The sequence below is a fragment of the Trachypithecus francoisi genome, unplaced genomic scaffold (genome assembly GCF_009764315.1).
Source record: "Trachypithecus francoisi isolate TF-2019V2 unplaced genomic scaffold, Tfra_2.0 Lachesis_group5, whole genome shotgun sequence".
NCBI lineage: Eukaryota > Metazoa > Chordata > Mammalia > Primates > Cercopithecidae > Trachypithecus > Trachypithecus francoisi.
In genome coordinates, this window is record NW_022681470.1 from 101,500,187 (window position 1) to 101,513,954 (window position 13,768).

The following is a 13,768-nucleotide window of genomic DNA, read 5'->3' on the forward strand; positions in this document are numbered from 1 at the left end:
TGAATTCAGCAAAGAAAAACAGTTTTTTAGGTCAATGATGTCTTTTAGCCTCAAATGAATAAAGCCTTTCCTCAAATCTTGGATTTAAAGAATTTCTTAGGGGATATTCCCTTGTTATTTTTCCCACATATAGTAACCATTAAAGTGGTAAGTCAACCAGCAACAAATAGTAGCAGAAGAAATGAAATACTTCCTTCAATACTAAATTGTCTCAATTTTCATGCACTGTGATCTCTCTATGATGGCAGCCATACTAGGAACTTGTCCACATGGACCAAGTAGGCAAGTGGTTCCTAGTATGGATCCCTTATACAAGGACCAAAGAACTTCTGCTACCTAGCATAGGAGAGGGCACTATAGGGGCACAGAGGCCACAAGTTCAGCATCCCAAATTGTAGCAATTTTCTTCTAAGCCAGACATTAAAATTAATGGGCTAGAAAGCAGTAACAAGCTAAAATAAAAAACACAGACCTCCTATCTCAGTGCCTTTTACAGTGAAAGATTGCATGCAAGTTTTTTTTTTTGAGACAGAGTCTCTCTCTGTTGCCCAGGCCTGAGTGCAGTGGCATGGTCCCGGCTCACTGCAACCTCCACCTCCTGGGTTCAAGTGATTCTCCTGCTTCAGCCTCCCAAGTAGCTGGGATTATAGGCGTCTGCCACAACGCCTGGCTAATTTTTTGTAATTTTTAGTAGAGACAGGGTTTCACCATGTTGGCCAGGCTGCTCTTGAACTCCCGACCTTGTGATCCGCCTGCTTTGGCCTCCCAAAGCACTGGTATTACAGGCGTGAGTCACTGCACTGGCCTGCATGCACGTTTTAATTACACACCTGAAAAGCACCAGAAATTACGATCTGTACAGAACAAGCTAAAATCTTGATAAGAATAAAGGGAAGAACTACACCTTTACGTGAAATATTCCCTAGAGCACAAGGAGTACACAGTATCCATCTCCCAAGTCCTACACAGGTTGACAGACTCAGGCTAGAGCCAGTCACATCCTCAGGAAAACCCTGTCATCTCCTAGGGGATAGTACTCATTATACCTTGTTGGTGGCCTCTGTTTGCTGGATTTTTTCCTGGAGTTCTGCCAAGTGGGAATCAGATACAGACTGCTGAGTTATAGTGGTCTCATGTGAATTCAGCTTTTGTTGTTTGAGTAACTCTTCAGTCATGGGCTAGGAAGAAACAGCAAAACAAGTAAGGTGAGTTAAACACGGCCAACAAAATTTTATTTCTATCTTCAAAAATATCTGTTGCATCTTTTGCCAGAGATTTAGAGAATCAGATTTGTTGCATAAATTAACAGTATGAATTCCTAAAGACAGGCCTGTTCCTTATTAAGAACACTGATTCACCCCCATTTGTACTATGCTCCCCAGCTTCCCTTTCCACTTTTCCCTACCAATTCACACAAACACTACATGTTTATTCACTGAAAGCAAGTAATTCAGAGTTCAATGAGAAGGGGAGGATTTAATAAAGGCGATGCTCACAATGACCAAATATTTGCTTTATTCTATTTTAATCAAGGAGCTGAAAAGGCATACTCATCAAACTTATACTACTCCTGAGAGAAGTTACATTTCACCTACCTTTCTTACAACATGCTTGTTTCACATTATTGGAAACAACTGGCAGATTTTGATATGGACTATATATTAGATAGCAGTATTTTATCAATGTCTAATTTTCTAAATTTGATAATTGTACTGTAATTATATAAGAGATGTCCTTGTCCTTAGGAAATAATGCTGAAGTATTTAGGGTAAAGGCGTATACTATCTATAACTAATTCTCAAATGGTTCAAGAATTTAAAAAAAATACTGTGCAAATACAGAGAGTGGGAGAGTTTATAAAGCAAATGTGACAAAATATTCGCAACTGGTAAATCTGGGTAAGGGGTATATGGGAGTTATTGGTATTTCTCTTACAACGTCTCTGTACATTTGAAATTACTTCAAAATAAAAAGAGAATAAACTAAATTTAAAATAGATGTGCCTACTTAAAGGCATATTTATAGCATAAGCACAGATAAATAATCCATAGTGAACTGGGAAGGAGACATATTTTATAGGAATATCGATTCACTTAAAAGATTCAGGAGAAAAAAAGTATGATTTACATATGGGACAATTTGTATATGGGACAATAAGATAAACCTATTGAACCATTCTTAGTAATCATTACAAGCTAAGGATGTTAAAATAAAACTTTACAAATTACTGCGGCAATTACATTTGATCTTCCCGCCTCCATACCCTCTTCCATTCCAAATAGGAAAATAAATTCATTAAGGGAAAAAAGACAACTGCTATTCATTCTTTCTTTCGCTCACATTTTCAGACTTGATTACCAGCTTCAAGGCAGTGGAGTTACAGCTTACCTTAAATCCCTTCCTGCTAGCAACTGACTGGAAACATAAAGATTTCAGAAGAAAAATCTTTTCTATTCCTCAAGTGCTATTTATCAACTTTTCTAACACCTACTAAATGCTATAATAAGCAAAGCACCATGTGAGGCACTGTGAGGAATACAATGCTGACATAACATGTATCTGTTGCACACTAACTATGTGCTAGGCACTGTCCTGAAGATATATCATGCAAGACAAAGTCCCTGTGCTCTTGAAACTTATATTTTGCAGGGGTTGGAAGGGGAGTACATGATAAACAAACAAGGAAATGCAAAAAATATTATGGACAAGCCCTACGAGGCAAAATAGGAAAGCATAATACAGAGTGGGTAAATTACTCTAAATTGCTTGATCAGAGAAAGGTCTTTATGAGGCAGCATTAAGTAGAGATCTGAAAGGAAAAGAATCAGTCCTGCAAAGATAAGCAGAACAATAAAGGCAGAAAGAACAGCTAATGGAATATGAGCCTGGAAAAGAGAAAGGCCTCTGTGGCTAGAATAGCACTCTCTAATAGAAATATAATGTGAGTCCTGTATGTAATTTTTAATTTTCTAGTAGCTTCAATGAACAAAGTACAAAATAAATAGGGAAACTTAATTTTAACAAAATATTTTTACCCAAAATATCCAAAATGTTATCATAAACATGTAAACAATATAAAATTATTGAGACACTTTGCATGATTTTTCCTAAGTCTGAAATTCAAGGTATATTTTATACTCACAGCCCATCTCAATTTGGACTAGCCACATTTCAAGGGTTCAACAGCTCCTAAGACTAGTGGCTAGCTTACTGGATAGCACAGGGCTAGAGCATAGTGGGCAAAGGGGATAGGGACACTCAATGAGGTGGAGAGGCAGGCAGGCACCAGGTCACATCCAGCTTCAGACAACAGGGTTAATGAACTGGATTTCGTTTTAACTGAAATGAGAATAGAGCACAGTTTTTTAACAGGTAATCACACATAAGTTTTGAAAAGATCACGTTGTGGTGAATGAATTATTGGGGAGCACCAATAGAAGCAGAGAGATAAGGTAGGAGGCTGCCGCGGTAGTGCAGGTGAAAGACAATAGCAGCTTGGGTTCTGGTGCTTAGTAAGGGAGGGGAAATAAATGGATAGATATGGATATGTTTTGAAAGTACAGCTAACAGGACTTGCTGGTGGACTGGATAGAGGGAGAGGGAAAAAAGCAGCAAGGATAATGACTTTTGGAAAAATTATTTGAGATATTTGTTGTTGAGGGTATAACAGGAAGCTTTCACCTGAGGCAACATGAACTATGTCACACCATGGGCAAAGTAACCGCATTAATAGATATTGACAACGATTCTAACTAATAAATAAATTTGCCATTTACTTAATGATAAAACCACCTCTATAAAATTTGGCTTCTTACTTCTTCAGTGTAAAATAACAATAATATCTACAGTAAGATATTTTGAAATTCAAACTACAACAGGCAAAATTAAAGAAAAGAGCTTCAAGTTTAACATGGCAAGGAAGGTGGTCATATTTATTTACTTAAAACCAAACAATCTTAGAGGGGTGAAGGAAACTTTATAGATTAACCATCTGATCCGATCCTATTTTACATACAAGGAAATGGAAACTTAGAGAAGTAATTAGTCCAAGGTTTCCTGGGAAATCAGGAAAAAGATCCAATTAAACTGAACTGGATTCTCACTCAGGTTGGGAATTTATCTCTCATTTCTATAAACCCATTGCCTATCATAATGCTGGGAATACTGCAGAGATCAAAAGTTTTTGTTTAATGAATGCATAAGAACAATAAAAACAAACGAAAACGGGCCTTCAGTGGCTCTCTTAGAAATACGACTGTATGTAACATACATTCGAACAGCAACTTTAAAGCCAAAGAATGCCACAGGAAAATACATGAATCTGAATCTCACAAGAATCAATCTTGACATGAATAATCATAAGAAACCTCTTTTTCTATAAATAATGTACTGACCTAAAAGTTGGAAGATATTTGTTTCTTCTTTATTTGTAATAATTTACTATTTTACATCTCAGAAAAATGTCCTTGCAGATAACAGTTGCAGAAAGAGCACTTAGCAAGTACCACTAAGCCAACAACTGAATGAATTCTTGTGAAGTATCAAGTACATAAAACAGTCACTCCTACAAGGATAGTGTAGCCCATGAAATAAGTAATACCTGATTTGGTAGAATCAGTGTTACTCTCTAGACACTCAGGTACTAAAATCATGTGGAAATGTTAATATATTTTAAATTAAGTCACTTTTCACTCATAATTAGGACAAAGGCTTTCCAGTATCAGAAAAGAGAACTGCTTCCAGGTCTAGTGTTGCACAATATGAGACTTTTAGGCTAAGGGCAGTGTTTAGACCTTTTGTGTTGACAGCATTTTTCTTGGCACTTTCTAGTCCTCACAGTAGTGAGTTATAGATCTCAAACTGCTATAATTGTCAACCCTATTGTTATACTAGGAGACAGACAAGAACCATCGACTACCATCAAATTAAAGGCCTAATCTTTTACCAGCATCTAATGCCAACATCTTCCAAAGGGCCTGATCCACTTCCTATAACTAAAATATGAGTGGGATAAATTTACCATAGTCACAAAGGAGCAGACCTTGGCATTGCAAGGTTTAAAGCAAAGATCTCCTGTTCTTTGAATTTAGATAGAAAGGGAAATTGCACATGGGCCAGAGCTCATTGCTGTTTACTAAGGGACCACACCCCTCCCATCATAGCTTTTCTAGTTCAGGGCCAGACAATAAAGAAGGGAATTACCAGCTAGAATAAGGCTTCAAACCTTTCTTTAGATATCTGAATAGCTTTAGGTTGTCATACATAAATTCTGTAGAAAGGAAATAAATTACTTTGTGTAATATCAGAATATAGTAAGCAGAACTACACTGTTATTTTTCTTTAATAAATAAGAAAGGAACAAAGAAAAAGGGAAAGAAGGAAAGAAAAAAAGAAAGAGGAAAAGCAATCAGGAGGAATTCTGATGTCAATATTTAATGGTGCATACAATATGGTAAGTGGAAGATTAAACAAAGGAATCCAAATGACCTTACAAAACAATCTTGCTCTTTAAGATAAAAGGTTTTCTCCATATTTGTGGCAGAACTGAACTAAAGGAAACATTTTTTTCTTTCATGGTTTCGTGTTTCCACAAGCTAAAAGGAGAACTACCCAAAAAAAAAAAAATTACATTATTTCTATTCTTTCCACATTTGTTCAGAGAAACAGACAAAAACCAGTCTGCCATTGTCCTATCTAGCACTGGTTTTGTCATAAGGCTCTTAAGGAGCTTAAAAGTAACCGGATTTAAACAATAGATATGCTGCCCATTTTATTTACAAACACGTTGGGCCCAATTCATCTATTTTCCCTGACATCTTAAATTATTAGAGAAAATGGCATAATAATTAAATGCCACATTCTTGAAACTGAATGACATTTTCTCCCTCCCAATTTTTGTTTTTCTAGAAACAGTAAACAATGTAAGAATGTAAGTTAGGTCACAGCAGAAAGGTCATATGCTACTATTTTAAAGCTCTAATGTTCAAATTTAGTGAAGTAAAGGGACTTGACCTAAAGATACAGTTGCCATAGTTTATATGTGTTCATTCAGATGACAATTTTTTTCATGTAATCTCTAAAAAATCCCCCAAGCATCCTTAGGTTAGAGAAAGAGGGCTCCTGGTTTTAAAAAGTACTTAATTAAATTTATATACTTCAGACAATGGGGTTTAATTTATAGAATTAAAGTGTCTTGCCTGAGAATGGTCAGAAACCTTTGTCTCTGCATGGGCTAAGTTAGTTAAAGAATGAACTTTCCATATCTCCAAATTGAGAGACTGCCTGAAGATGATCTTTAAAATTCTTCTCAACTCCAAAATCCGGTCACCAAAATATAGTATTTTACTTAAATATGGAGAAAAAAGACCTTATTTTGGCTGTTATTTTCTTAACAGTCTTTATGTAATGTTCTACAATATTGGCCATATTTGGTGGCGGGTTGGGGAGATGACTTTATTTCCCATTCATCCTGGCCCAACTAATTTTAGACCCTAATAAGAAAACACCATGTTTAATTTGTAACACCTATGTCTGGTCACAGAAATACTGTAAAGCCCAGATTTAGCTGTGAGGCTCCACTGAAAGAAAAAGCAAAAGAAAAGAAGTACATACATTTTATACAAATGAAAACGCACTGACTTTTTACCTTTCATGACACTTTCATCTCTGCTGTTTCTCATCTATGCTGCTACTCATAATTTTGTGTAAATTTAAAAACTTTTCTCCTGTTTTCTGCTTAGGTTCTTATTGTGATAGAAGGTATACATACCACAGAACTACTTTCCAAAAGTTTCCTGTGACCATCAGCAATGTCACTTATCAAGCTCTAAATTTCTGGAATGATGTTGACCAGTAGCAGGCTTTCTAAAAATGCCTTCTAGATCACATCTACCTTTGTGACAGTATCGCTAAATAAGTTGTATCAAGTGGAACATGCCAGTATGTTTCACAAAGTTAAATGAACCTAGCATTTACTGTTGCTATAGAAACAAACTACCATAGCTGAATTTAAAAGGTTGGTACAGAATCAATTGGGCAGACATGAATGGTTCAAATTAAGCAACTGCCATCCTCTAGTCATTAAGAATTCAAGACTATAATGAATGAAACTCTCCTCTGATCCAATAATGGGTTAATCCTTTCTTAATACCAAATATCTTCCAGTAGAACTCAGCAGAGTTCTGGCTGTGAACAGTTTATGCCTTAACGTTTCGAGTGACCATACTGTACTCGAATACTTGAATTTCTGTCTCTTTTATGAATGAGTCATCACTAATCCTCAAATGAACTATTAATTATAATAAATATTGTCCAGATGTTATAATACTTTACTGGTGGATTAATAGGTTTCCCCCAAACCTTTTACCTTATGCTCTAATCATTTACAGGCATTTTGCGGATGAAAGCGTCAATGCTCTGGGAAGAACTAACTAGAGAACTAACTGCCTTACAGAAAGCCATTGGGAGGAAACGTCTATAAATCTGAAAACAAGAACAAATTTTAAAAGTTGTTTTTTAAAAAAAAGGAGATAAGAGGAAAAGTTCTAGTGCCAGAAATGAGATTAAATGTCTTCTTTTTATAGGATAAAAGTGAAGTGGGAATCTTTACCTTTCTGTTTTAAAAGGTATACAATTTTGATAATGGGAAGGCCAACAGATTTTACAAAGACAGTGAAAAGCAACTTATCTGAGTGCGAATCACGTTTACTAAATGAGACATAGAAAAGGTGCAGCAAAAATGGGCTCATGACTAATTTTCTCAAGTCTAGAATATTACTAACCTCCACCTAGACCGAAATCATGTGAAGCCAGAGGCCAGCTAGCTATATTCAGAAAGGCACTGTGTAGCCGTTTTGTATACCTGGACCCGGAGCGGCAAATAATCTTCACAGAGATCATCCCACAGCTCCTGCAGGTCTGAAAGCTCCAAGGGATAACTCACAGGTGTCTTGTAAAGGGATTTCAAAGACCTGTTAAGGAAACCGGAACTAACTCCATCTGTTATGCTATGGCCGGGCTTGGCTCCAGGTGGGCTGGATTTCACTGGAATCGGAAGCCTGCTCCCTCGGGGGCTCTGGATGGGCTTATAATCAAGACCTTTAATCATGCTAAGAGCTAACTCCAGTTTGTGATTACAACCATGCTGCGGAGCCTGATCATCTGAACAACAGTCACACTTTCCAAGTTCCTTTGCACTTCTCTCAGTCTCCTCATCTTTCTGTTGTGGAGGGCTAGCCTGGACGCTTGCATCCAAAGATTCCACAGAGGAACCCGGCGTCTCTTCCTCCATGCTTTCTCCATCTGGGGGTACCTTTGTGCTTGCTAAGTCGGGTGGCCCAACCTCAGACAACGCTGGTTCTTCAGTGCAAATGCTGGTCGACCACCTGCTAGAAGGGCCACAGGAGATACTTCTGGCCACCTTTCGAGGTACCTTACAAATGGCTTCATAGTCAGAATCAGCAACCCGCAAAGCTGCACAACCACGGCATCTCCTGGGTCGGTTTCCAGGGCCTCCGAACCATGGCAACTGTGTGGCTCCTGGATCTGATCCTCATTCTCCACCCAGCACTCAAACCCTGAATAGGCGAAGTCCTCCTGGAGCAGTGCAGAGTATCTCGCATCGGGTAAGACGGACATGTCAACCGTCCCATTCCCCGCCTTGACCTCCGGGCCAGAGTCATCGTTATTCTTCCGATACATAGTGGCAATGCAGAACTTGAGGCGATCCTTCTCCAGTAGCAGCTTTTGCAAGCGCTCAATAGAAAGCGCTTCGATCCGGGCAATAACCGTGTCGAATCGATAGATTCGATCAAGCATGAAAGCACACTTGCTGCAAGCGAACTCGGCTTTGCCATCGCGGGGAACATCCTTGCCCAGGACGTGCGAAAGCAGAACCTGGAGGTTGAGCTTGGACGCCGTGTGGAAGATCCAGCGCCGCTGGTTTCCACACAGCTCTCGGGCACAGATCCTGCAAATCTCCTTCATCTTCCCTCCTAGCGGGTGCCAAGTTTCCTGAGGCGGCGGTGGAGGCGGCTACTGGATGACCACTCAATGGCTCTTCGCCGCGCTCTGTCTCCCGCCTCAGTGGTCTCCGGTCAGCATGGCACAGCCCAGTGGGGTCCCCACTCTGCAGGGGTGCACCCCTACCCCGTGCGCCGGCTCCGGGTACCACAGCCGTCAGCCCCGCCCCTTGGGCAGGGGGCGGGCGTGGAAACGTCTAAGAGGATGCTGAGTGACAGAGGCGCAGGCCGCACTCCGACCCTGCCATGTCTCTCCCCAGCTGTCTCTCCCGCCAGCCGCCGCGTCCTCAATGTCCTACCCTTTTAACAAACTGGGCTCCCGGAGCAGCAGCTGCCAGCCGCGCAGACGCAAAGGCTCGGGGATTGAGGATCAGATTTCAAGATGGCGCCAGCGGCTCCGCGTCTGCGGCCTCCACAAGGCTCCTCTGGGAGCTGTAGTCCGGTCAGCCGGCTCCCGGTTCTGCGCATGCGGGGTGGCCAGCGCGCCCCTCGCCCCAACTCCGGTTGCGCACCTGGCTCACTGGGAGTGCGGAGCAGAAAGCACTACTGGCGCGGACCACAGCCAGCCGCTTTTATCTGCTAAAAGCTCACCTGAAAGGCGCACCAGTGCCCTCAAGGATCCTCCCGCCTCTGCAGGATGTCCCGAGGCTCCTCCTCGCGGGGAGGAGAAGGCCGAATCCCCTCCCCCTGGATCCTCGGACAGTGCCACGTCCTCCGGCTGCCAGCCGGGCAGCGCCGCTAGGTACCGCTGCGCGCCGCCGCCGCCTCCAGCCAGCAGCCCCACCTCTCCCGGCCTCGCCCCGCCTGGGTTCTAAGGCCCTGAGACTGCGAGGCGGGCGGGGGAAGACTTGGTAACGGAGGGGCGGGTGGGGCTGGGCCGTGCAACCCTTACCTCGACTCTGAACCGGAATGTCCAGAAAAGAGTAGTGTTTCTCCCTTGATGTGGGTGGGGAAGGGTTAGTACCCTTGGGTGACTTTGCCCTACTTTAGGTAAAAAAGAGCACAGAGCAATCACCTGAGAAAGCGTCCTGCAAATACAATGTGAATCTGGTTAACCAAGATCTTGAAGATAGTATAAGGGAAATGGGCTTTTTCAAGGATGCAGCCAGCCGCGAGTAGATTACCGCCACTGAAGTCTCTTTCCCTCAGGTAGAGGGCATTCATTATTTTAGGGCAGGGGAGGGTAGACAAACACTAGCGCAATAGACGGAGCTTCTTTCGGCAAGAGCTGGAGTGTCTGGGAATGCAGCTCGCGCCAGAAAGGACTGGGAACGTCACTGACTTCGGTGAGAACCCTGTCTTACTCAGCACTGTACAGTGGTAGGTCCTCCACCCTTGGGTCTAAAACTTGTATTGCACACAAAGAGGAGGGAGCTAGAGCCCTGACTAGGTGGGATGCAGGTACCTCCGCCATTTTTTTTTTTTTTGGAGTGCAGTGGCGCGATCTCGGCTCACTGCAACCTCCGCCTCCAGGGCTCACGCCATTCTCCTGCCTCAGCTTCCCGAGCAGCTGGGACTACAGGTGCCCGCCACCACGCCCGGCTAATTTTTTGTATTTTTTTAGTAGAGACGGGGTTTCACCGTTGTTGCCAGGATGGTCTTGATCTTCTGACCTCGTGATCCGACCGCCTCGGCCTCCCAAAGTGCTGGGATTACAGGCTTGAGCCACCGCGCCCTCCGGCCATTTTTAATAAGGAATTCTCTTCCTGGCTTGAGAGGCATTCAGACACGGAACAAGAGGAACAACCTCAGCAATCACTTGCAGTCCCCTAGAGCAGGACATTTCCCAGTTCTAATCATGTTAATTTTTTTTTTTTTTTTTACTAACTTGACCTTGTAAGCTAAGGCCAGCAACGTCTGAGTTTTTCTGAACCTGGTCCCCAGGACAGAGCCCATCCTCCTAAACCTGAAGACATCCAAATGCCATCTATGAGAGTTCATAATAAGCCCCCAAACTTCATATTGAAGACCAAATGAGATAATTTTGAGGAAATGCTTTAACCATGTTTAGCTCATTAAATAATGGCTATTATTATTTTAATATGAATTGGAATATTTTAAGTCACTTTAAAACATTATGGGGCTCTGCCTACATAAGATTGTATTGTTCTCTTAATCACCAAAGCAAAATCTTGTAGCTCTGTTGTAAGAGAGAAAGACAGTACTTAGAGCTTTGGGCTTAGTAGGCGATATGATTTGAATATACCAAATCTCATGTTGAATTGTAATCCCCAGTGTTGGAGGTGGGGCCTGGTGGGAGGTGTTTGGGTCAGGGGGGCATATCCCTCATGGGTTTGTGCTACCCTTGAAATAGTGAGTGAGTTTTTCTGAGATCTGGTCATTTAAAAGTATGTGGTGCCTCCACTGCACCATCTGGCTCCTGCTGTGGCCATGTGACTTGTTTACTCCCCGTTCACCTGCCACCATGATTGTAACCTTCCTGAAGCCTCCCCAGAAGCCAAGCAGATACCAGCACCATGCTTCCTTTAAAGCCTGCAGAACTGTGAGCCAATTAAACCTCTTTTCTTGATACATTACCTGGTCTCAAGTATTTATAGCAATGCAAGAATGGCCTAATATCATAGGCTGTAGAATTTTGCATATGTAATTTCATCTACTGTGTATATTCTGACTCAAAAACCAAGAATATAAAAGCGTTTCAAGTAAAACTACAGCTGCATTTTTGCCTGCCTCTAGGTATGTGAGTTTCAAAGTTGGAAGAAATTAAGCAACATGCTTTGGAATCTATGGTGATCTATGGAAAGGCAAAGAGTTTCTGGACTTACCCTGACTGATGGAAAGACAGACTGCCTGCCAGGACACTACCTTGCTGTACCCAGTCTTAAGTGTAATCAAGATCTCATTTTTTATTGTCAATGCAAGCCACATTTTCCTATTAGGAAAATGTGAATGAAACAAAGTGCTCTTCAAGAGCAAACCCTGAATTATACTTTGGGTTATTCTCTGTTCCTCAAAAGGATTTTGCATCTAACTGATAGTCTCCAAATTTTAATGACAGTATATAGATAGCTTGGTGTAGTCATACAGGTCAATACAAATGGTGAAAAGGCAATTTGCCATTGAAGAATATGTTTGCTATAAGTAAAGATCAATATACTAAGAAAACTATACATATCTAGACTTCCAAAAACAGATGGGAATAAACCACTCAGCAATCAGAAAATGTGAAGATGGCAGTCTGTTCACTTCCAGAGAAAATAGTTCAAAACTATATCTCAAAGTTGATATAAGCTGTTGTACTAGAATTAGTCCCTATATAAGCATTTGGTATTATGAAATAAGGTGTTCCCAACGAAAAGATCACTGGTATATAGAAAATAAAAATTTAAAAATAAAACTTAGAAAAATTATGTGATAATAAATTTTGCACTTCTTGGTCCTTATCATTATTATCTTGTGGTCAAGAGTTTGCAGTTGAACTGGTTACCTATGGTGGGGCTATGCAAGGATATTTACTTTTCATTCTATCTACTGTGAATTTTGGACAATGAATGTTTATTCAGGTATTTTAGATTTTATTTAATTTAGAAAATATTTTATAGTTAAAATAAGGGCTGCCAATTTAACACACTAATATAGGGTCTAAGTGGTAAAACTTGAACCTAAAATAAGAATTTTTATACTGCATATGATAATATATAATGTAAGAAGATAACTTATATAAACAAAAGTTCAAAGGGTATCCACAAGTTATTAGTAATGGTTATGTCTAGAGAGTGGAATTATGGATATTTATTTTCTTTTTTCCTTATTTTCTATAATTTTTTACGTTATGTATTACATATTTTACATAATTTACAGTAAGTACTTGACTGCTTTTGTGATAAGAAAAAAATAATTGTTACTAAGAAAAAAGGTAGATGAAACACATTTTAGTGTATTCATACAATACAATACAGTACTAGCCAGCAATGAAAAAGAATGAACTCAGATACATGCAACATGGATACATCTCGAAAACATCTTAAGTGAAACAAGCCATATGCAAATGACTACACCCTGTGTGATTCCATTTATTTGAAGTCTGACAACAGGTCCACGGCCGTACTACCCTGAATGCACCTGATCTCATCTGAAGTCTAAGAAACAGACTATAGAAAAAACAGATCTATAGTGATATAAGTCAGGAAGTGGTTGAACGGTGAGAGACAGGGTGAGAAGTGATTGCAAAGGGGCACAAAGAAATCTTCTGAGGTGATGAAGCTGTTCTGTATCTATTTTTGGATGAAGATAACATAGGTGTGTAGAGTTGTTGAAGCTCATTGAATGGGGCACTTAGATCTGTAGATTGTATACATATTAGTATATTTCAATTAAAAAGATTAAAAGGAGTAAATAAGTTAAAAGTATGTATTGCCCCAAAAATTTTAATTTGAGGGATTTCTTTGGTAGAAAGTCACCCCACTTTAAGAACAGTTTTGAAAATTAGGAAAATACTATAAAATATAGCCCAGAAGAAATTCTGTAAAAGACCCAATTGCAAATTAAAAACTTAAGCCTATCCATATGAGCTTTTTTTATATTTTTATTTTTTTAAGATGGAGCCTCACTCTGTCATCCAGGCTGGAGTGCAGTGACGCAATCTCGGCTCACTGCAACCTCTGCCTCCCAGGTTCCACTGCGCCCCACCTTAGGATAATATTTTATATGCATGTGTACACCAAACACTTATGATTGAAGCAAGGCATGTTGTTAAGGTGAGACTTAGGGCTTCTGTAATGGTTTAG

At 40.4% G+C, this 13,768-nt stretch overlaps 2 protein-coding genes across 7 annotated transcripts in view; one reads left to right on the forward strand and one right to left on the reverse strand.

Moving 5' to 3' along the window:
- LOC117075461 (myomegalin) overlaps positions 1–13,768 on the reverse strand; it is a 276,182-nt gene that overhangs the window by 71,975 nt on the left and 190,439 nt on the right. The gene's annotated exons all lie outside the window — the stretch shown is intronic.
- LOC117075500 lies at positions 8,225–12,365 on the forward strand. Of its 3 annotated transcripts, none has more exons than XR_004434019.1 (2): positions 8,225–10,169; positions 11,718–12,365. XR_004434019.1 is itself a non-coding variant. In XM_033197945.1 (2 exons), exons 1-2 carry the CDS (start codon positions 9,311–9,313, stop codon positions 11,746–11,748), a joined length of 483 nt encoding a protein of 160 aa, XP_033053836.1. In that variant the 5' UTR covers positions 8,225–9,310; the 3' UTR covers positions 11,749–12,365. The 3 variants fall into 3 exon arrangements, 2 of the variants coding, with proteins under 2 accessions (XP_033053836.1, XP_033053837.1); XM_033197945.1 differs by having other exon boundaries at positions 8,225–9,762; XM_033197946.1 differs by lacking the exon at positions 11,718–12,365 and having other exon boundaries at positions 8,225–9,762; positions 10,011–10,385.